This window comes from Capronia epimyces (genome assembly GCF_000585565.1).
Source record: "Capronia epimyces CBS 606.96 chromosome Unknown aczIQ-supercont1.2, whole genome shotgun sequence".
NCBI lineage: Eukaryota > Fungi > Ascomycota > Eurotiomycetes > Chaetothyriales > Herpotrichiellaceae > Capronia > Capronia epimyces.
The window spans coordinates 861,685-885,006 of record NW_006912905.1 but is presented as its reverse complement, the minus strand read 5'-3'; the positions used below and the strand labels follow the sequence as shown (position 1 = coordinate 885,006).

The following is a 23,322-nucleotide window of genomic DNA, read 5'->3' as shown; positions in this document are numbered from 1 at the left end:
CCCTGCGCCTACCTATCATCCTCTCCTTGCTTCCGTTCTCTCACATGCCCTTTCTCCGTCTCTACCAGGTAGACATTGTCGCTGACTGTAGGCCCCATGGCGCCGTCGCCCAACGTAGCTGCCACCAATATCCGCAAGCTCTTTTATCTGACGGGCAGTGAGCACCGCGAGCGTGACGCCATGCCCGCCGCAGAGGGTGGCCTCAACGGCGATGCAGACCCCAATGAACGAACCAGTCTGCTCCATCGCATCACCGGCACCGGTTCTGGGACTCCCTACTACAAACATGAGAACCGAGCAGTGCGATACCCATTCCTCGTCCTACACCTTACGTGGGAGATCTTGAAGACGAACTACGTCAACGTCCTGCTGGTCTTTGTCCCCGTGGGCATCCTGGCTGGTCTACTGAATTGGTCTCCCACCCTCCAGTTCATTCTCAACTTCATTGCCATCATCCCGTTGGCTTCGTTGCTCGCCTTTGCGACGGAAGAACTTGCGGTCCCCCTGGGCCAGACCATTGGAGGGCTTTTGAACGCGACGTTTGGGAATGCGGTCGAGTTGATTGTGAGTGAGCACACTGGAGAAAAGCTGGGAAATAACCAGGGTGCGGCCACCGCTGACGCTGAATAGGTGAGCATAATTGCTCTGCGCAACAATCAAATCCGCATCGTGCAAGCCAGTATGCTGGGTAGCATCTTGTCCAACATCCTGCTCGTCCTGGGATGCTGCTTCTTCGTCGGCGGCATCAGATACAAGGAACAAAGCTTCAATTCGACCGTAGCATCCACCATGTCCTCACTCATGACCGTAGCGACGTCATCACTGATCATTCCGGCCACGTTATATGCTGTCATGTCCGAGGGTAAAGCACAACAGGATAACATCATGTTTTTGTCTCGGGGCACGTCGATCATCCTGCTTCTCATCTACGTGGCATACCTCTACTTCCAGCTCAAATCTCATGCCCATCTGTTCGACGATCCCGAGGCACACGAGAACGACAATCCCGAAGACCAACTTCTAGGGCCGTGGTCTGCGGGCGTTGTCTTGGTGGTCATCACCCTCTTGGTCGCAATTTGTGCCGAGTATCTCGTCGACAGCATCGACGCCATCGTCGAGGAAGCTCATATCAGCAAGACCTTCATTGGTCTCATCTTGATCCCCATTGTGGGGAACGCTGCCGAACATGTCACAGCAGTGATTGTGGCGTGGAAGAACAAGATGGATTTGGCAATCGGTGTGGCCATTGGATCGAGCTTGCAGATTGCCATCTTCGTCACTCCGTTCCTGGTCATTCTTGGCTGGATCATGGATCGACCCATGACCCTCCATTTCGAGACTTTTGAGACTGTTTCCTTCTTCCTTGCCTCACTGGTCGTGGTCCTCTTGATCCAGGATGGCAAGTCGAACTACCTTGAAGGACTCCTGTGCCTGGGCATGTACATCATCATCGCCCTGGCCTTCTATGTCTTACCGGACGATCCGGATTCCGGCTTGAACCTTGGGAAGTTCTTTTTCGGAGGTGGTGGGAACTAAAGGGACAATCCAGGTCCTAGTTTGAAGTTCTCCAACTGTCTCTTTTGTGAAAATATTTCTCGTTGCTCCATGTCTATGAGGCATGGCTTGGTTGTGGGCGGTTACTAGGCGAATGGTATATTATTGAAGTTGACAGAAGGCGTTGCAGCAGGAAACTGCCGACGAGCAAAGAAGAAGGCTCTTGTAACATCTGGATACCCGAAAGCAGAAAAATACTATGGCTCTCCCCAGTACACATCAACTGCTCGTGCCAAATAGCTGCACACTGGCAGCACATGTAATAAAAGTTATCGTATCATTATCTACCTACCTAAATTGACATGCTCCAGCGATACTGTACTGGTACTGTGCTGCGCACATGCAGCGTTCTGCTGCCCTAGAGTACGTAACCGAAGTCAGACCGCATTGGTGGAGAAGCGCCCCACGTGACCAGGACCAAAAGCTTGTGTCAACTCGATTTCGATGACCCAATGCGTTTCTGAAGCTCGAATCTAACAATCCCATCAGACCTCCAACCATGCCGCCTCGGATAGCTCTGACCACGGCCCGCTCGTTGGCCTTCAGGCCGAAATCTACGATCCCGCAGAAGCGATTTGCTCCCACTCTCCTTGCGCACCCGGTGCGAGCGGCGAGCGACGATGCCACCAAGAAACCGGCCACCACTCCTACCAGCCCTGACATCAAGGGCCCGAACATGGATCCCTTACCCCATGTGACAGAAGAGCAAGCGGCGCTGGACAAGACTATGGGAAAGACGCCGCCGGACCTTGAGCAAGGTACACCTGTGCAGGAGGTGAGTGAGCATGTTTGCCCCCCGTGGAACTGGTTCTGGTTCTGGTTCGGATTTCAGGCAATTGACCACGGTTGGTGGGTTTGACAGATCCTCGAACGTGACAAAGACGCCCAAGAGAAAGCACCGGAGGTGCTAAAACAGAGCATCAACTCCAAGTCCAACACTGGCAGTAGCATCAACTCCACGTCCACTTCCAACACTGGCAGTGGCAGTAGCACCAGCCCTTCCGGATCAAGATCGTTTTCGACCACGACGAGACGGAATGCCGAGACTGCGGAATTGGTTCGATTCCAAGACACAAGAGCAGTGGGGCTCGAGTATCCAGACGCAGGATTTGGTCACAAGTTCCCTTTGCCGGATATCTCGAAGTTCCCCAAGACAAATAATCTCAAGAAGCGCTATGATGAGGTGGTGGACCAGGTCACTAGAAGTTTGATGCGGCATGGCAAATTGAGTTTGGCACAGAAGGTAAGATCTAGTTTCTTTCTGCGTGCAAGTTTGTCCTACTAGGAATACCTTTCCCGTGTGCGGCTTGCTCTACCAGGAATCCCTTCTTTCTCGTGTGCGGCTTTCCCCACCGAGAACCAGAGTCCAACTCTACGTGTACCCTCCCCCGGCGCCGCAATGAGTCCAGCCCGAGCTCGAGTTGCACAGTGGACGACTTGAAGCACCAGGAATCCCTTCTTTCCTGTGTGCGGCTTGCCTTACTCAGAACCCCGTATGTTAACAAAGTTGGTGTGCAGAATATGGATGAAATCCTCGACAACCTCCGCAAAGCTCCTGTCCCTTCGGCCAGCGCGGGTGGCCATACGCTGATCACCAATCTACCGTACGAGGCCCTCCCTCTCTCGCCAATTCAATACTTAACCGCCATCATCGACTCGGTGGCGCCTCTGGTGAAAATCCGTCAACAGAAAGGTATTCTGGGCGGTGGTGCATCTATGCCGGTTCCTGTCCCTCTACAACGGCGTCAACGGCGACGCGCGGCCATTCAATGGATTCTCGCAGGTGCGGAGAACAGACGAGAAACGAAACTTGCCGAGCGAGTGTCGAAGGAACTTATTGCCATTGCGGAGGGAAGAGGGTCTGCGTGGGAGCGGCGGCAGAGGGTACACAAGATGGCGATGAGTGCCAGAGCGAATGTCAAGGCTGCGCTGAGTGGGCCTAGGAGAAGGAGATGAGGTGGTATATGATGCTCTAAGAGTAGGCTGGTGGTAGGGCGGTTGGAGAAGAAATACTGGCATTAGGGAGCTATCAAGAAGAAATACTGGCATTAGGGCGCGTCGGAGAAGAAAATACTGGCATTAGGGTGCTGTCGAGAAGAAAAGACTCGCATTAGGGTGCTGTCGAGAAGAAAAGACTCGCATTAGGGTGCTGTCGAGAAGAGAACACTGGCATCAGGATGCTTTGAGATGGTGGAAGGTGGAAGCTGGAAAAAGGAAAAAGTCATGGCTGCTGGAACTGGATGCCGTTCGTTCTATCCAGCAGATTGGCTTGATACACGGATTTTTTGAATGTTACATGTACATTACTACCTCTCTACCGATTTCCAAGGAGCATGAGGATGAGAATGAAAATGAGAGATTTTTGGTACCTGTATGCACGTGCTTACGACAGACTGACAGCGAGCCAGGTGCCTGAGAACAATCGCGATTGACGGGTGCGGCGACGTACTATGACACCAGGCATGACACCAGGCATGACACCAGGCATTGGCCGGCACCAAACACTGAACAGCTGCAGTCTCACAGGCAGCGTCGAACGCTTTCAATGATGAGAATTTACACTGAACAGCTACAGTCTTACAGGTCAGCGTCGAACGCTTTCAATGATGAGAATTTACACTGAACAGCTGCAATCTTACAGGCCAGCGTTGAACGCTTTCAATGATGAGGATTTACCTGGTACGACGCAAACAAACATGGCCTCAGGCCCTTGAGTCTCTTCCATAGCTTCCAATCAGCCGGGTTCATGGTTATTGGTTTATGGTTTAAGGTTTAATGTTTATCGAGCTGAACGCTCGCCATCCACCACTGGGCGCCGAAAGAATTCTCATTCCTCGCTCCTGGTAGCGTAATGACAGCGACAGCGACAGCGATAGCGACAGCGACAGCGATAGCGACAGCGACAGCACGAGACCTACCAGATTACCCCAAGTTGGCTACATGCAAGCTCCAGCTCCAGCTCCAGCTCCAATTCGTCAACGTCAACGTCAACATCACCCACACGCTTCAGGTCAAAGAAACGCCGAGGAAGAGGAAGGGAAAGAGGAAGATGTCGGCAGGACCGGATCATCCCCCTATCACAATACGCGATGATCTAGGTACCTGGCTCTAGCTAGGGTAGGAAGGGAAGGGAAGGGAAGTATCTATATAGAGTATATTTATATATGTCTGTATATGTCTCTCCGTACACCATATAGAGTACCTACTCCGTTAGGTGCTGTACCTTGGTAAAGATCAGGGCGAGCCGCATTCATTATCATTATTATCATTAGAGCATGTGAAAAGGTGGAAAGGTGGGTCTTTGAATTGACAAGATTTCCTAATCGAGACGGTATATACATGCCATTCTATATATCCTCATCCTTATCCTATACACTTCCCTATATCGCTACCTACTTGCCTAACTAGCTACCTGCCTACCTAACTAGTCACCTATCTACCTGCCTGCCTGCCTGCCTGCCTAGCTAGCAGCCTATCTACCTATCTACCTCTACCCTGTAATGCGGTGGTATGTATATGTATATTGCTGGTTGCACATTACCTAGATGGTAGGTAGGTAGGTAGGTAGGTAGGTAACTTTGTTTGTTTATTTGTTTCTTTGTTATTCGTACACCTCTTCAAGGACTCAAGTCTCAGCCTATATGGGTCAAAGCCTGCTCCGGGCACGTCCTGCGTCCTGCGTCCTGGGTGGTCCTCGGCCTTATCCACGTCAACGGTCCGAAGTAAATGCCCGAGGCTATATACATAGGTGTGTATCCTTGATCTTTGAACTAGGTAGGTAGGTACACAATCGGTCGAAGTACCAACACCTTGAAGCCACCTAACACCTTCAAGCCATAGATGAAAATAAGAAGCAATGTCTTGCGCATCCTCGCAGAAAGCAGTTACACTAGTATCTGGAAGTATAGTAGTCATACTGAGAAGCAGTTACACTAGTAGCTCGAAGTATAGTAGTTATACTATAGAAACATCCAGCATCCATAACACGCCTACTTATAGCTGGAAATATAGTAGTCATACTGTAGAAGTATCTCGAAGTATAGTAGTTATACTGCAGAAGCAGTACACTAGTATCCCGAAGTATAGTAGTCATACTGAGAAGCATCCACATCACGTCAACCAGTATCCCGAAATATAGTAATCATACTGCAGAAGCAGTACACTAGTATCCCGAAGTATAGTAGTTATACTGTACAAGCAGTCACACTAGTAGCTCTATAGTAATCGTACTGCAGAAGCAGTACACTAGTAGCTCGAAGTATAGTAGTCATACTGCAGAAGCATCCACAACACACCACTAGACGCAAACACAAAAGGAATGCCCTGAGGCCCGTTGAATCGAATGGTCTTGTAGACGAGCAATTCGCTGGTGAAATGCACGGCGGCCACCACATACCCCCACAGGGCTAGCTGGTAGGCCACGGGGTTCTCGACATGGTAGGCGCCGTAGATGCGGAGCAGGCCGGCAACGAAGGTATAGACGCCGAAGAGTCGGCCGGCCAAGGGGTTGACCTGGTCCTTGGCTTTGGCGGCTTGTCTATCGTCACCGGCGACAGGTACGAGCTGAGACACGCTGTCATCGGGGGTGGTTGAGGTCGAAGACGAGACTCGCGGCACAAACAGACCGTTGTAAATCCGACGGGTGGCCGACAATGACGTGTAAGACCCGATCGTGCTATAGGCGGCGGCCACCGCTGACTGGGATGTCGATTCTGGTCAGTGATGGACGGAAAGAGGGGAGAAGGGGCACGGTCTGAATTTGACCTTGACCTTGACCTTGAGCTTTCCGGGGACGATGGTCTGCCGCCGGTCCTTGATCCGGGTGACTAAGGTGGGGGGAGGGAAAGAAAAAGAAAGGGAAAGGGGAAGGAAGGGAGAGGGAAAGAAAGGCAAATGGAAAGGAAATGATGACTGCTTACGACGAAGAGAAAGACGGGCAAGTAGCCCTTGTCGGTGGGCGGGAGCAATGCCCGGACGCTTGCCATTGTTGTCGTTCTCGTTCTCTGCTCTTTGGTTCGACCTGGGGGAGATGTGATGTGATGTGGGTGAGTGGGTGATGTGTTGGATGGTGAGCGGTGTACGGTGGGCACTGGGCGCTGGGCAGGGATTCCTGAGCACTCGGGGCGCCTGTCCGAGGGGCTTCGGGCGTTGATATATGTAGTAGGATGCAAGGTTTAGCCGGAGGAGGAAGAACATGTAAATAAAAGAGAAGGAGGAGGTGAATGGTGGGGTGAAGGAGGCGGAAAGACAGGAGCTTGGAAAGCCGGGCCTAAGGTAAAAAGATCTCCTCTCCTCAGCCCGTCCGATTCGGTCTCCTCCGGCTAGCTCTACTTCAAGTTCCGGTGGTCAGGATTTATGTCTTACCTAGTAATTAGGCGGAGGCTTCATCGACCTGTTCTTTCCGTTGTGCCATTCTATTCATTTATTATTCATTGTACGGTACGGCGCGGTCCGGAAAATGATTCATGTCCTGCTCCTGCTTGCGGGGTGGAAGGTAAGGAGGTACAAGGTATACTGGATCCGTATATAGGTGGACGGGTGGAAACAAGTCTCTATCTCCGCTACTGCCATCTACCACTATATAGTATATACACTATACACTATAGGTGGTACTGTATCTACCTACCTATCTATATGGGGAGAGGCAATCCTACCATATAATTCGAATCTCAATCTCGAGTCTCGAATCTGTACTGTCTTGTCCTGTCTTGTTGGTCTCGGTCGCCCACAACCAACAAGCCATGGACGACCTCCAGACCCTCGTGGCCCGGTGGGCTTCTCCTAAGGTCCTGGTCGGCCTCGTCGCCAGTGTCCTGCTGGTCATCTTCTTTTATCAGGGGCGAGACCCCTCTCTTTACAGTCGCTTACCGACCATGAACGACAAGGGATTCTTGGAGTTTTCCAACTCGCGCGTGAAGCGGAACTTTGTGATCAACGGTCGTCGCCTGCTGCGGGAGGGCTTGAAGAAATTCCCTGGCCGGCCGTTCAGGATCTTGACGGACTCGGGGCCCTTTATCATCCTGCCGCCTGAGTACGCGAACGAGGTCCGCAACATCTCGAGCCTGAATCATGCCCAGGCCATTGCTAAGGTCGGCAGCCGTCTTGTCTTCTCCTGTCTTGTCCTGCTTGCCCTGTCTTGCCCTGTCTTGCCCTGTCTGATCTGATCCTTGACGCTGACATGATGGCCGCCTAGTTTGTGAACGCCCGGTATCCCGGGATGGAAGCATTTTACGAGTTTGCGTTTGGCGGAGACATTGTGCAGGATGTCATTAAATCCAAGTTGACACAGGCGCTGGGTATGTGACAGGACAGGACACGACCGGACATTCATCCTCTCCTCTTCCTCCTCCTCCTCCTCCTCCTCCTCTCCCTCCGTGTCAGACCAAAAAAATTCACAAGCTGACCATGACCATGACAATCAGGGCGGGTGACAGAGTCGCTCTCAGACGAAACCTCGCTGATGTTGCAGGAATCCTTCGGCGACGAGAAAGGAAAGTCCCGATCCTGGTCCCGCACGCGAGCTGTGTGTGCCCCCAGGTTACGAGCCTCTCAGCTGACATGACGACGGCTTGCAGATTGGCACGCCATCAGCACACACCCGACGCTCTTACACGCGGTGGCACGGGTGTCGTCGCGGCTGTTTCTGGGTGACCGGCTCTGCCGCGACCCGGAATGGCTGCGCATCACGACCACGTACACGCACCACGTCGGGCGGGCGATCAACGAACTCAACACCTGGCCGTGGCTGATGCGGCCGGTGGTGGGCCAGTGGCTGCCCCGCATGCGCGAGCTGAGGCGGCAGGTGCGCGAGGCCCATCGTGTCATGGGCCGGGTGCTGGAGGAGCGGAAGGCCCTGAAAGCAGCAGGCCAGGCGCCCGAATACGTCGACGCGATCGAATGGTTCGACCTGACCGCCCACGGCCGACGGTACGACCCCGTGCACGTGCAGCTGACCTTGTCGTTCGTCGCGATCCACACCACGGCCGACATGATCACCCAGGTCATGTTCGACCTGGCCCAGCACCCAGAGTTCATTCAGCCGCTGCGGGACGAGGTGGTGGCCGTGCTGGGGAAGGAGGGCTGGAAGAAGACGTCGCTGTACAACATGAAGTTGCTGGACAGCGTGCTGAAGGAGTCTCAACGATTGAGGCCGATCAACGACAGTAAGTGGATTCATTGATTTATGGGCACTCTTTCCAAACATCTTTTCACTCCCGTGCGAGGGACATGACATACTTCCTTACCTGGCTGACCGCTGACTACCCGCAGCCTCCCTACAACGCCTCGTCCTCGACGACGTCAAGCTATCGGACGGGACGCTGCTCAAACGCAACTCGGTGTGCGCCGTGGCCTCGACCCGCCACTGGGACCCGGAGTACTACGACAACCCGGAGCAGTTCGACGCATACCGCTTTCTGAAGATGCGGGCCGAGCCCGGCAAGGAGAACGTGGCGCAGTTCGTGTCGACGAGCCCGAATCACCTGGGCTTCGGGCACGGCCAGCACGCCTGCCCCGGCCGGTTCTTTGCCTCCAACGAGATCAAGATCATCATGTGCCACATTCTGCTCAAGTACGACTGGAGGTTGATCGAGGGCCAGCAGCCCAAGTCGATTGTTTATGGCTTTCTGCTGGCCGCGGACCACAGCACCAAGTTGGAGATCCGCCGTCGCCAGGAGGAAATCGATATTAGTGGACCGTGATTGGGAGGGGAAGGTGAGGGTGGTGGTGAGGGTAGCAGCAGACGGAGGAGATTTCTTTATAGGGACTGGGACCGGACTGGTCAGGAACTGGTTACTCGAGCATACAGTAGTAGATCTGTATCTATACTGTCCTGGATGGATATGGAGTACGGATACGAGTACTGATACAGTGCCCAGACCTCGGCAAGCAGTCCATCGTCGCCTACCATCGCTACCGCTGGCACTACCACTACCGCTACCGCCATCCTTCCACATGACCTTGGAACTGTCAATGTCAATGTCATGGCAGAAGCATTCCAATCAAGCACAATCGAAAAGCACATTTGAATTTGATGTCTTCGGAAAGTTGCCAGCGCCAGATCCGGATCCGGGTCCGGGTGGTGCGGATGATCGGGATCGGGGTCGGGATCGGGTCACTGGGGATCCGGGGAGTAGGGGGGAACAGCTCGCTCAGATATAAGTATCCGTGGGTACTCCGTACAATTACTGTGCCGAGATATGTAGGTAAGGTAATACTGCATAGATGATCTGGACGGCACGAAGCATACAGGATGAGGACTCTGTAGTATCAACCATACGATACCTCATACCTACCTAGGGTGGTAGAGGTGGTCCCCCCTTATGTTTCCCGTACAAGAACTCCGGGGAATACACGAGTACTTCCTGCTTCCGGGATTCGGCAATGGCGCACCACCACTTCCGTCCCGTCGCTCATGCTCAAGCCACTGCCTTCACCTGGGCTCACTAATAGTAATTAGAGAGTAGATCTCTCGGGCTCGAATCACTCCTTCACTTGATGTACTCGGCGCGGATACTTGTGATGGGTCAGACGCCAATCCCCAGTCCCCAATGCCTAAGCACTCGCTGAGACTGGTGATCCGTGGTCTATCTTTGTCTCTCTGATCCTTATATATCACAAGAGAGCAAGCACTGTTTGTTGTTAATCGACTGATGGATGTGAGTCGGACTGGCCAATAACTACTAACTACTGACCATTTACCACTGGCCCGTGACCGAAATGGCGGATAACCACAATTATGCATTCGTTGGTAAGTCCAGGCCCGAGTACTGTACAATCCAAGTCGGCGCACAGCCCTGTCCTGTCACGTTTCTTTTCTATTCTGTAACAGGAGACGGGATAAGGCTGGCTGGGGGGAGAATGCCTGATCCTGGCTGACTGGCTGACATGTCCACCTCCCTCACCTCATCCCTCCCTATATTGCTGCACCACACACCTGACTTTCCTCTGCAGGCCTCGGAGCCATGGGCTTCGGCATGGCCAGCAACATCCGCAAGAAGATCCCGTCGTCATCCATCCTATACATCTACGACGTCTACCAGCCGACCTGTGACAAATTCGTCGCCGAGTTCGGCCAGTACGGTCCCATCGAGATCACCCAGTCAGGGAAAGAGGTGGCGGCGAATGCCCAGGTCCTCATCTCCAGCCTGCCCAGCCTCGAGAGCGTGCGCACCGTCTACCTGGACGAGACCACGGGGGTGGTAGCGGCGCCCGCCAACCCCGATCGCTTGCTCCTGGAGTGCAGCACTATCGAGTCGTCGGTAGCCCGCGAGTTGGGCGAGAAGCTGGCGGCCGCGAAGGCCGGGGTCTACGTCGACACTCCGGTGTCAGGAGGCGCTCCGGCGGCGACGGCGGGCAAACTGTCGTTTATGATCGGACATGCCAACCCTAACCCTAACCCTGACTCTAAGCCTGCCGAGGGATCGGGATCAGGGTCAGACCCCATCGGTCAACGCATCCAAGACGTCCTCTCTTTCCTGGGCGAGCCACAAAAGTTCTTCTGGTGTGGCCCGCTGGGGGCCGGGCTAGCGGCCAAAATCAGCAACAACTACATTTCCTGCACCGTCTTCCTGGTGGTGGCCGAGGCCATGGCCATTGGCGCCCGGTCGGGCATCGACCCGGCCCTGCTCAGCAACGTCATCCGCAACTCGTCCGGCCAGACCTTCATGGGCGACATCGTCACCAGCGTGCCCAAGGAGCTGCTAGAGAGTAAGAATGGCTTTCCCGCCCATCTGATGATCAAGGATCTGGGTCTGGGCGTCGATGTCGGCAAGGCCACCGGCGTCACTCCGCACATGGCCCTGGCGGCTCTGGATATCTGGAAGCAGGCGGCGGAGGATCCGGCCGTCGTGGTCAAGGATGGGTTTCCGCAGTTTAAGAAGAACTAGTGAGGAAGATGGTGCAGCAAGGGTTCAGTTTACTGTGCCGCAGGACGGACTGGACGGTGTAGCGAGGAGCTGGACTGTGCTGTACTGTACAGTATGGTGTAGTACAGTTCCCGGTCCGGTCTGGTCTGGTCCAAGGAGAGCTGGACAGCACTGTCTACTCATCTATTTCAGAGTGAGGCAGCTGGACATACCCAGTCGATCATGCCGTTCATCTAGAAGAGGTGATTGCTATCTCCATCTCCATCTGCATCTGTATCTGCATCTGCACAAGCAGAAGCACAAGCATGACAATAAGAAAAAGCACCAAAACAAGAACAACAGGATGTGGAACCCATAAAATCCACCCCCCCGAATGAATGCATGCACCCTGCACGATTTGCCTGTTTACCCGGGAGCCACTTTTCCTCCATATCCATGTTCATATCTATATCCTATTCATATCACATTCTGCCGCGCTCTACATTGCATAACACGTGTCCTCGTTCCCGTTCCTCGTGTCAGTCAAGTCAGTCAGTATCCGCGCGCCTGTTGATCATTATTCATCTATTTACGCCCGTTGATCATCATTCATCTATTCACGCCGATCCCAGGATTCGAGGTCCAGACTCTCCAGACCCCGGACTCCAGATTCCAAACTCCAAACTCCAGACTCCAACTCCAGCACCATGCTCGACCCCTGTCCCTGTCGCTTTCCACCACCATGTCCATATGGCATATTCAAACGCGCAGGATACTGGATACTGGACACTAGACACTGGACACTAGACAGGGCTCGGGCACGCTCAATTCCCGGATTCCGAACGAGCGAACACTATCCAATTCCAATTCTAATTCCATATCCAATTCCAGTTCCAGCTCCAGTTCAGTTCTAGTCCAGTTCCCCCACACATCGCTTCGCCCCAGACCGAACCAACCCAAATCAAACCACACCGAGACCGGGACCGGGACCGGCTCCAAGTCCAGGGTTGATCCGAATCCAGACCCAGGCGATCCGAGGTCTACTCACTACGCACTAGCCTCTAGGTACTCGTACTCGGTACTAGGTGGGCTGCACATGGCTTCGGTAGGTACTTCGTAGATTACCTAGGTAGGTACGCATAACTCACTACTCACTACCTAGGACCCAGGACCTAGTACCTACACATCCTGTACATCATACGGAGTACTGTACGGAGATAGTACCTAGTACCTACACATCCTTTACAGTGTACATCATACGGAGTACGTGTACTGTACTGTTAGAGACGATCCCCTGTCCTTATACCCTGCTGGTGCTCATGCTCACTCCACATCCAGCCTCGACGGATACCCGTACCGTGAGTACCCTCCACCCACCACCCTGCACCCTCCATATGGATACATTTAGCCTCTGACCCTCTCTACTGGGCCGACTGGGATGGCTACCGTCGGGATCGTCGGTATTGTCGGAATTAGCATGGCATCCCTGGCATGGCAACGCATCGCATGGCATCGCGTGACAGTGACAGCCGCTGGATGTTTAGCCGCTGGACAGTGCACAGCACACAGCACACTGCATCGAATCGAGGCAAGGTGAGGCCTGCCTAATGTACGGACTACTAGTTGTACCTACCTAGTACACGTACATACAGTACATTCCGTACTGTACAGTCGGTTGGAACCAACATGTGAGTCCTGGCCACTACCTCCTTCCCTACCTTGTATTCACGGTTAGCCCCCAGCCCTGTTTAGCCGCGCCACTGCATGGTCGCCATGGACAGTGGACAGACATTAGTCCTAGTCCTAGTCCTGGGTATTGACCTGGGTGTTGACCCCGGACCTTTTTAGTCCTGGATTGATTGATTGATTGATTGACTGAATGACTGGACGGACGGACAACTGGATGGATGGATGGAGGAGGTTAGTCCATACATACATACATACAGTACGACCCGTATACCCCTACCCCGTAGATATTAACCAGATGCGCCCTTCTCTGCCCTACCCTACCTTACCATCACTCCTTGCCTCCCGTCCTGTGGCTCTTTGCTCTTTGAGCTGGACATACATACAGACAACATATCTATACTATTTCGCCCTCCTCCTCTTCTTCTGTCGTCGGATCCTACCACTCACCACTCACCACCCATCAGAAAGGGACCCTTCTCTCACCACAGGTAGCTCAGCGCAGAGTACGTCCCCGTCCCCGTCGCCGCCATGGTCGACAAGCCCGTGTCCAGTACGCTGGGAGAGGTCCAGGTCCAGCACAGCGAAGGGAAAGTCAACCATACCGAGAAGGATCTTTATCACGACCGCGACCATGATCATCTTGAACACCCGGACTGGCGACTGGATGCCAAACTCGTCTTGGTGTTTGTTGTATGTGTTTTGTGTTATGTGTTTTGTGGCCGAGTCGATCTGTTATTCTCTCTTCGGGTGGTGGTGGTCTTGATTTCCTTATTCTTCCTTCGGGGTGGTGTTGGTCTTGATCTCTTTTCATTCCCATTCCCTTCCCATTCCCTTCTCCTTATTGCTGTCGAGTCTTGCGTCCTTTGTTCCGGTTACAAGATATTATCTCACGTTGGTGTTCTGTTGTATCATGTATTCACGCTCTCTTGTATCATGTATTAATCTCCTGTTGGATCCTGGCGTTTGATTTCTCTCACGTTCCTTGTCCTTGTACCCTTACACTGTTTCATGCTATTGGGTTTCTGGTTGTTGGATCGTCTGGAGATAGATCATACCAACACACCATACCATCCCCATACCATCCCCATACCAACATGTTATACGACGCCACCATGTTATACCATCCCATCTTTATACCATACCACCTTGTTATACCATCCTATCTCATACTACACTCTATATACCACCATGTTGTACCATCCCATCTCACACCACTCTCTTAATACTAACCACCTAATACTAATGCTAATACTATCAGGCCATGATGGTTCAATACAACGCCTCCTTCTTCTCCTTCACCCTCACCGCCCCCATCACCTCGTACATCAACCAGGATCTCGGCCCCAAATCCTACTACATCTGGATGGCGACCGTGTGGCCGCTCACCTTCTCCGCCACCATGACCATCGTCGGCCGGTTCGAGGACATCTTCGGCCGGCGCTACGTGATGATCTTTGGCAATGTGCTGTGCGTGATCGCCTCCATCGTCGGCGGCACCACCAACTCCATCGGCGTGTTGATTCTGGCCAACGGGCTCAACGGCATCGCCGGCGCCATCCAGCAGACCGCCAGTGCCTGCGTGTCGGAGCTGGTGCCGCGGAAATACCGGCCTCAGGCGGCCTCGACTGTTGCGGGGAGTGGGATTGTGGGTGGAGCATTTGGAAGTCCTATTGGTATGTATGAAGTCTTTCACCTGATCCTGATCTAGAGCTGGTCGGGGTTCATATTTTTTACCTGTTTCTTCCGTCAGTCTTGGTCTGTGGGTATGATGTTTGATATCTGCTCTTCCATCAATCTTGGTCTGTGGGTTTGATGTTTTGTTTTTAGCTCTTTCTTCTATCAATCTTGGTCTGTGGGTTTGATATTTTATATCTGTTTCCATCATTCTTGGTCTTCAGGTTGATGTTTTAGATCTGTTCTGGTGTTCGGGTTGATATTTTAGATCTGTTCTGGTCTTGTTCTGCCACTAATACATCCCAGCCATCCATGTCGCCACCCATCTCTCCTGGCGCTGGGTCTACTGGATCACCATCATCGCCGCCGGTCTGGGCGCAGTCGGACTTGCGCTGTTCTACTTCCCACCGACATTCGAGGACGTGCACCGACGCGACCATCGATCGAAGCTAGAAGAGTTCAAGAAGATCGACGTGGTGGGCGTGATCCTCTTCGCCGGCGGCATCACCATCCTCCTGGTCGGCATCAGCTGGGGAGGCACCAACTACCCGTGGAAGAGCGCCGGGGTGATCGTGCCTATCATCCTCGGCGCCCTCAGCCTGGTGGCCTTCGGCTTCTGGGAGGTGTACGCGCCGCTGGCCGAGCCGATCGTGCCCTACCGGCTATTTAAGAACGTGCGCGGCTTCACCATGGTCCTGGTCGCCGAGTTTGTCGCCGGCATGTTGCTCTACTCGCTGGCCTCGCTGTATCCTTTGCAGATCCAGATCGTCTACACCTCCGACCCGGGCAAGGCTGGTTGGGAGTCGTGTACCGTGTTGATGGGCACTTTTGTCGGCCTCATCATTTTGGGCAATACTATTGGGCGGATTGGACATGCCCGATGGATCTTTTTGGGTTCCGTGTTTTTCAATACTGTGTTTATTGGATGCATGGCAGCTATGAGTGAGTTTCTTCTTCCTTCTTTTGTTATTAAGTGTCTCCTTCCTTCCCTCTATTGCCTTTGTGGCCTCTTGCCCCTTTTTCCTCTATTGGCTTCATTGCCCTTTTTGCACTCTTCTTTTGGCTCTATTGCCACCTTTCCTCTATTGCCTCTGTGCCTCTGTTGCTTCTATTACCTCTATTACCTCTATTGCCCTTTTCCTCTATTGCCCCCTTTCCTCGTTTGCCTCTGTGCCTCTGTTGCTTCTATTGCCCTTTTTCCTCTTTTACCCTTTTCCCCTATTGCATTTTTGTCCCTTTGCCCCTTTGCTCTTCCATCTCTAGTATCGTCACTCCAACCCCCCTCCAACCAACTACAACTCCTACTCCTACTCCTACCCAATCAACCATTTACTACGGTTACGGTATACTAAGAAAAAACAGCCATTCACTCCGCCGCCTCCATCATCGCCCTCACCACCCTCACCGGCTTCACCATCGGCTTCATCCAACTCACCGGCATTGTCATGATCATCCTCAACTCTCCCGACGAGGACATCGGCGTCGCCGTCGGCCTCAACGGCTCCGCCCGCACCTCCGGCGGCTCCATCGCCACCGCCATCTACAGCACCATCCTGGCCGATCGCGTCAAGCACGTCTTACCCGGCATGGTCGCCAAAGCCGTCCTCCCGCTAGGTCTGCCTGCTACTAGTCTCGGCCCGCTTCTACAGGTTCTGGCTTCCGGCGACACTGCGGCCGCGACAAAGATTCCGGGTATCAGTTTACCGATATTGGGTGCTGCACTCGAAGCGTTCAAGGAGGCTTATGTTAAAGGATTTAGGTGAGAAGCCCAGAAGAAGAGAACCCTCCCCCCTTTCTCCCACCCCCCCAAGATTGAACCAAACCCTCTCAGAAGAAAGAAGAACAATGCACATTGCCCCACGAAGATTGAAGATTGAAGATTGAACCAAATCACTCTCTTTGGACTTCCTTTCCTCCCTCTTTGGACTCCTTTCCTGCTCTTGCCAGCATGCACTATCCACTATTCACCATACACCATTTGAAATCGACAGTATACACTACAGTATACACTACAGCATACACTACAGCATACACTACAGCATACATTGTATCCACATTGTATGCTGTAGTGTATGCTGTAGTGTATACTGTATTGCATACTGTCTGCACTGTCTGCATCTATACTGTCTGCATGCTGTACTGTCTACTGTCTACTACTACTATCTGTCCTATCCTATCCTGAATCCATCGCTAATATCACATCTTCCACAGGCTCGTCTACCTAGTCGCCATCGCCTTCGGCGGCGTCGCCACCATCTGCGCCCTGTTCACCAAGAACATCGACCATCTCCTCACCAACGACGTCGCCGCTAAACTGCACACTCCGGAACTAGGTCTTGGGCACCACGACAAGAACCACAACCACGATCATAAAAATGGTCACGATCATGATGCCGAAGCTGGAGTTGGGACTGGGGTTGGGACTGGGACAGGGACGGGAGCTCTGCACGACGAGAAGGTCTAGTCTAGTCTGCTCCGGATACTGGGATGTGTCAAAGGTTGAAATGTTCCATGTTCCACGTCGTCTATCAAAGCGTCACAGGGGGAGCGGGAGCGCACGCTACATAGTATGCCTAATACCAGCCTTCTGGTTGAAGGGCAAGGCTGGGAATGGGAATGCCTAAGGTTGACACTAGTCTGTTCCGGATACTGTGGATGATAGGCGCCCTGGAGAGCGTTAGGTGCGTGGAGAAAAGAAGTCTAGTTAGTGTGTGTGTCCCCTCTCTCTATGTCTGTGTGTCTGTGTGTGTGCCTCTATGTGTGTGTGTATGGACTGACTGGACTGGACGTCAACTACATTCTCTGAACCCGAGAAGAAACGGTCCACTGTTGACGGTCTAGCAAGACTCAGCTAGCGTATATCTACATACATGCCTATATGCATATAAGCATATACATGTAGGGGATACTAAGGAAGATGTGCGATCTACGATCTAATGCGATATAGGATCTATCATCTAGAATCTTAGGGTTGGGGTTAGGGTTAGGGTTAGTTAGCAGGCGAGTGGATTGGATTATGTATATACTGCATAGCACAGCACAGCACAGCACAGCACAACATAACATGAGATCCATGATCCATGACCCATGATCTACTATCTATGATCGATGATCTATAATCTATAAACGAATAAACCCAGTCACGACTCACCGGTACTGAAAGACAAGACATGAATTGCTGTCTTGAAGAGTGGGATCTCGGATCTGAGAGTGCCTGGTTCAGGACGCAGACAACCAAGGCAGTCTCCTTCCTGAATATATACGTATATCAAGGCTATCGGCTAATAAATGACACAGTGAGAAGAGTCGATAACAGAAGCCAGAGGAGGGAAACATACATCATACTGTGGTGCTTGAAAGGTTCCTATATACATATATATCTCTACTGTACCCTGGTAAGAAATCTATATCGGCCCGGATCCTAAGCCTAAACAAAACATCTTGCAGATCTAGCTCTAATGACAATGGATTGTTGTTTGTCGAACCCCCCCAACTCTGACAAACAACAAACCGTCTACAACGCTACATCAACTAGTATACTTACTCCATGCCCGGATCTTGGCGCCGTATTTGTAGAAGATGAATGGCACTGGGATCAACGCCGCCGAGAGAAAGCCCGGAATGCTGCTCGCCCATCCCACACCGAGGTTTTGATACATGGCGTGGCTGAAGATCGGGAACCTGTGAGGGATGTCAGCATCAGTATACCGGAGTCAAGCAGAGGGGCAGAGAGTAAGAATCCACTCACGCTGCCCCGAAGATACATCGCAACAAGTCATTCGCGGCCAGGACGGAGGCGGCATGTTGTTGGTACGCCAACGCGAGATAGTTGAGGATTCCTTGCTAGACATAGTCCGTCAGCATACCACAGCAAGGAACAGCACAGCAAGCATGGAACAGCACAGCAAGCACTGCCACTGGGAAGCCATGGCGAGGACGAAGCTTGAAGTTTGATGACTTACAAAGAAAACAAGCAAAGCAAATCCGAACGGGACAGATCCAATCAGGGGAACGATCCAATGCCTGGGCATGTCAGTCAGTCACTCAGACTTCACACATTTGAGATGTCGATGGTGGTGTCAAGTCGACTTACGTCCTTGCTTGTGCCGCCCAGCCAAACCAGAACATGCTGATGGGCACGCAGAAACAGCCAAAGAGCATGGTCCAGAGCCATTCCTCAAGAGGAGGCGGCTGTCCAGTGCGTGCCCACTGCCCACCGTACCGATACCGGATGAACCACATCTGAAAGGCCATTCCGATGAAGACGCCAATGAGGGCGCCGAAGAAGCTTAGACCAACCACTCCCGGGCCCCAACCGTAGATTCCAGCGTAGACGAAAGGGAAAGCTTCGAAAAAGAGATACTCGATGCCGTAGAGAAGTGCGAGGTAGAGTGAGAGGAGGAGGACTAGCAGGACATCAGCAACGCCAACACCAACACCCAAAGTCTCGAGATGGACACTGACCGATGGGTTCGTAGATCAACATGGCAAACGGTCTGATGAGGTAGACGCGCGCCACGCTCTCCAACGAGAGAGCGCCGACTCTCTCGGTCGCCGATTTCCACTCCGGATTGCCCGTCTGCTTGCGCAGTCGTGCCGCCTTGTCGCTCAAGATCTTGTCCGCCGATGTCTCGGGAAGGAAGAAGAACGTGAGGGCGAGGACGAAGGCAGACATCCACAAGATGGCCCAGATGGTCCAGCGCCAGTTGTGCAGCTGGAAGGCAAATCCACCGATCAGCGGCCCGATCATGGGACCCATACCAGCAATACAGCCCCAAGTTCCAAGACAGTAAGGCACGTATCTGGGTTCGAAGACGTCGATGATACTGGCACCACCAACTGCCATGCAGGGGCTACCGATAATACCACCTAGCAATCTCATGGACAGAAGAGTGCCGAGATTCCCTGCAAGTGCCGTGGGTACCTGCAGGCACACAAAGACGATGAGAGTTGGGATGTACACGAGATTTCGTCCGATCTGTGGTATCTCGGACAGGGGACCCCAGATCTATTACCATCGCGCGTCAGGTCAGTCGGTTTCTTTGCCGTAATGCACTGCCGTATTAATTCACGCACCATGGGCCCTATCCCATACCCAACAACAAAGAGACTGAGGCCGAGAGCAGCTGCCGAGTTGCTGCAGTGGAATTCCTCCATGACGCCTTCCATTCCTCCAGAATAGACTGACGAGGCCGCGGTGACCGTAAAGGTTAGAAGGCCAACCTAAAATGGAAATCATGAATCTCACTGAGGTAACTCGAAAGTGGACACAGCGTCAAGACTGAGACTGACCTGGATAGGAATGAGGCATTTGGCAAAGGTGGAAAAGTTCTTGGGGTTCTTGGGATCATCTTCTCCATCCCAAGTGACCAAAAACGCATCTTTCTTTACCTCGACGAGGTCTTCGACATTGCCTGTGTTGAGGCCAGACTCGAGCTCGTGCTCTGGCTCTGGCTCCGACTCCTGTTTACTGACCGCCGTCTCAGCATGTGGAAAGAGCCGGCCACCGGTGATGATTCGAAGGAGCGTGACGGCCGGGGTGTTTTCGAAGTAATCCCTGCAACCCATGGTGGCAAGAGTCGAGGCTGAGATCTTTCCTAGGCAGTGATTTTGGTTTGGGACCCTTCAGAAGCATGTCGTCTTTTGTACTTGGGCCGAGACTCACGTAAACACACGACTTTTCTTCTACCGGCCGGAAGGGCTCCCCAAAGAGGTTGGGCATCATCCTGGACGCCTCCTGAGTCCTGCTTTCCTCGTGGGTGGGTGCCTGTCTGTTCGAAGTAGTAGCCAGCATGAGCACCATGACCCAGTCACCACGGCTGGCCGAGTCTCCACCTGGAGAGCGGTCTTACAAATTGACCGTCTGCAGGACACAATGGGTCAGCCTGGTTGCTGCTGATTTGCTGGGGCTTAGCAAGGCTGTGGATCAGCGGGGCCAGCTAACCGCCACAGGGAATTCTTACGGCCGGCAGATATGTCAGCATCAGTTTTCCATCTGCCATCATCTCGGTGCTCCGTGCATGTCCAGCCGTGGACAGTGGACAGTGCACCCTGACCCTGGTCCAGGTTAATCTCCAGGAACTTCAACAATCCTAATCCCTCGATTTTTCTCCTATGAAGTCGAACCCTCCCGATCTTGGCTAGCTGCCGTCGCTCCGCCGATGCAAAGGCTCATCCTCGACCGCCCAAGGCTTCCCCGACACCGGGAGGTGCGGGCATGTCTCGCTTGTCGCTGTGGGAAGTTCAAATGCGACCGATCCAAACCCCGCTGTCGACGATGCCTGACCCAGAACAAGAGTTGTGTTTACCTGTCGTCCACAGATGATAAACTTGCCCAAAAACTCGAGGCCGACGAGAATATAAGGCTCTCAACCCAGCAGCCCGCCTCCGCCTCTGGCTCTGGCTCCCAGCCATCAACCACAGGCAGCGGCCGTCAAGGTGATCAGACCATCTGGCCCAACCAAGCCGGTCTGCTGGCGGCGAGCGAAGATGCTCCCGGTCGGTATTATTCCAGTGCTTCGTGGGTCTCCTTCGTCGAGGATTCGGACAACTCGTCGCAATCGCAACCACAGTCTCCGTCAACTGCGCTTCCCAGAACGGATGGCCGAAAGTGTCCTGCTACTCGCTCATTGGGGAGTGCTGATGCTGACGTCCTGGGGACGGGGCCGAAGGATATGGAATCCAACGTTAGCTCTCTCCTTGAGATTGCGCCACTGAGTGAAATCCAGACACTGATCTGTCATTTCGCCGAGTTCAATCACCTCTACTATCCCGTGGTCGATTTACCTGAGATGATGGCTTTTCTTCGCAACCTACGGCACCACGACAGCATTCCCGTCGGCTCCGCGGCCCTGATTGCCGCCATGTGCTACCAAGCAGCCTCCTCTCTGAGCTGCTCGAGCGAACAGGATCCGAGGTCAGGGCCTTGGAGTATTCAGTCATCGGCTTGGAAAGCCCTGTCACACCAGCTCTTGTTTGCTTCGAGATATCCACTTCGACCGAACCTGAACACTGTCCGAGCTGCGATTCTCCTGGCCGTCTCCAGCATAGCCGAATGGGCTCCGGATCCGGACCCGACTCCGATTGCGGTGCTCGTGCGTGCCGGTCAGGCTCTTGGGCTACACCGCGACCCCGAATGGTTCCAATGTAGCGCTCGAGAGGCCGACTTCCGCCGGCGAATATGGTGGTCGATACATGGCATCGATCTGACGTATTCCATGGCTCACGGCGTTCCACCGTTGATCCACTCGAGGGGGTACGACGTTAAGACTCAAACTGGCCATGATCATGATCATGACGGTGACTGTAAATCCCTATCCGGATCCGAATTTGAAGCCCTCGAAGCGAGGAAGCCGGGCAACACTATCGACCTCCACCTGATGTGGTCCCGGATCGTCGAGACCATTTACAGCACCCAGAAGCCAACCAAGGAGATATTTGAGAAGCTTGAGGCCGAAATGACCGAGTGCTGTGCCGCAATACTGGACAAGTCTGACTCTCGCCGCCCGCTCCGTGAGCCAAGTCCACGTGACGAATTCATCGCGGCGTGCGAGAGGATGTGCTGTCATCGAAGCGTCTTGATTCTGCATCAACCGTATCTGCGATCTCGACTCTGGCCACAGACTTCCCGGGCCAAGACACTGGAGGCCTGCAAAGGCTACATCAGGGAGTACACGGCCACTCTTACCAAGCCGACCCTGAGCGCCTATCGATGGATCCTGCGTCATTACAGCGTTTTCCACATGTGTGCCATCATCCTACAGGACCTCTTTCAAACCCCTCACAGCAACGAATCTGCCGAACTTTTAGAGTTGATAGAGCGCACCTTTGCCCAGTTCTCCACATATCCAGACACAGACCCGAAATGGAAGAAGCTCGAGGCTTTGCGGGTGAAGGCGTGGGTCGCCAACGGATGGGTGCCTGCGGCTGAGAATAAGAAGCCCGACAACGTGGATGCGGGCGGAGGGGGCTTGGATTTGGCGTTGGGTTTGGATTTGGGTTTGGATTCAAATGCCAGTCTGCTAGAGCCGGAGTGGGAGTGGGATTGGGACCCTCTGCTTGCCTCGTTCGTCTGGGACGACTCTAGCAAACAAGCAGCATAGAGCGACGACGGGGATATGCGTCAAGACAGGAGCAGGTATCAGAAATAGAAGTAGTAGTAGTAAGAACGAAGAAATCACTATACCTTGAGGTGTAGATAGATACCAAATGGTACCTGGACGTACTAGAGACAGTTCAAAGGCGAGATCTTTCCAGCGAAAAGGGTGGCAGGTAGTTGTAGGTACTGTACTATTTAACCAGCCAGCTATGTTATTACTGTACCTAGGTACCTAGGTGGTACCTACCTAGTAGGCATAATAGACACCAAGGTGGTAGGTAGACGACAGGTAGATACCCGGTACTCTGTACTTAGGGTTAGGGTTAGGGGACTCTCTGTACTCCGTGATTCACAGTATTTCTACTGTAACGCGTAGCACCCGACGCGCCGTTCGTCACGCGTCCCGACCACCACCACCACCACCACCAACGACCAACGATTACTCCGTCCATCAGAATAGAT

At 53.2% G+C, this 23,322-nt stretch overlaps 8 protein-coding genes across 8 annotated transcripts; 6 read left to right on the top strand and 2 right to left on the bottom strand.

Moving 5' to 3' along the window:
• Positions 1-96: 96 nt before the first annotated feature.
• A1O3_02140 (Ca2+:H+ antiporter) lies at positions 97-1,536 on the top strand (the record flags this gene model as incomplete). Its single annotated transcript, XM_007732283.1, has 2 exons — positions 97-564; positions 631-1,536. 2 exons carry the CDS (start codon positions 97-99, stop codon positions 1,534-1,536), a joined length of 1,374 nt encoding a protein of 457 aa, XP_007730473.1.
• Positions 1,537-2,053: 517 nt separating this feature from the next.
• Positions 2,054-3,510, top strand: A1O3_02139 (uncharacterized protein; the record flags this gene model as incomplete). The annotated part of the gene is made up of 3 exons (XM_007732282.1): positions 2,054-2,329; positions 2,417-2,797; positions 3,073-3,510. 3 exons carry the CDS (start codon positions 2,054-2,056, stop codon positions 3,508-3,510), a joined length of 1,095 nt encoding a protein of 364 aa, XP_007730472.1.
• Positions 3,511-5,799: 2,289 nt separating this feature from the next.
• On the bottom strand, positions 5,800-6,539 carry A1O3_02138 (uncharacterized protein; the record flags this gene model as incomplete). Its single annotated transcript, XM_007732281.1, has 2 exons — positions 5,800-6,252; positions 6,474-6,539. 2 exons carry the CDS (start codon positions 6,537-6,539, stop codon positions 5,800-5,802), a joined length of 519 nt encoding a protein of 172 aa, XP_007730471.1.
• A 756-nt stretch (positions 6,540-7,295) lies between these two features.
• A1O3_02137 (uncharacterized protein) lies at positions 7,296-9,254 on the top strand (the record flags this gene model as incomplete). Its single annotated transcript, XM_007732280.1, has 5 exons — positions 7,296-7,643; positions 7,748-7,850; positions 7,977-8,061; positions 8,146-8,717; positions 8,824-9,254. The coding sequence occupies 5 exons, from the start codon at positions 7,296-7,298 to the stop codon at positions 9,252-9,254; spliced, it is 1,539 nt and encodes a 512-aa protein (XP_007730470.1).
• A 1,018-nt stretch (positions 9,255-10,272) lies between these two features.
• Positions 10,273-11,441, top strand: A1O3_02136 (uncharacterized protein; the record flags this gene model as incomplete). The annotated part of the gene is made up of 2 exons (XM_007732279.1): positions 10,273-10,303; positions 10,507-11,441. 2 exons carry the CDS (start codon positions 10,273-10,275, stop codon positions 11,439-11,441), a joined length of 966 nt encoding a protein of 321 aa, XP_007730469.1.
• Positions 11,442-13,616: 2,175 nt separating this feature from the next.
• A1O3_02135 (uncharacterized protein) lies at positions 13,617-16,525 on the top strand (the record flags this gene model as incomplete). The annotated part of the gene is made up of 4 exons (XM_007732278.1): positions 13,617-13,778; positions 14,347-14,761; positions 15,069-15,704; positions 16,125-16,525. 4 exons carry the CDS (start codon positions 13,617-13,619, stop codon positions 16,523-16,525), a joined length of 1,614 nt encoding a protein of 537 aa, XP_007730468.1.
• A 1,764-nt stretch (positions 16,526-18,289) lies between these two features.
• Positions 18,290-20,330, bottom strand: A1O3_02134 (uncharacterized protein; the record flags this gene model as incomplete). Its single annotated transcript, XM_007732277.1, has 7 exons — positions 18,290-18,443; positions 18,511-18,605; positions 18,725-18,785; positions 18,856-19,168; positions 19,227-19,770; positions 19,839-19,985; positions 20,055-20,330. 7 exons carry the CDS (start codon positions 20,328-20,330, stop codon positions 18,290-18,292), a joined length of 1,590 nt encoding a protein of 529 aa, XP_007730467.1.
• Positions 20,331-21,436: 1,106 nt separating this feature from the next.
• A1O3_02133 (uncharacterized protein) lies at positions 21,437-22,864 on the top strand (the record flags this gene model as incomplete). Its single annotated transcript, XM_007732276.1, has 1 exon — positions 21,437-22,864. The coding sequence occupies one exon, from the start codon at positions 21,437-21,439 to the stop codon at positions 22,862-22,864; it is 1,428 nt and encodes a 475-aa protein (XP_007730466.1).
• Positions 22,865-23,322: the final 458 nt, after the last annotated feature.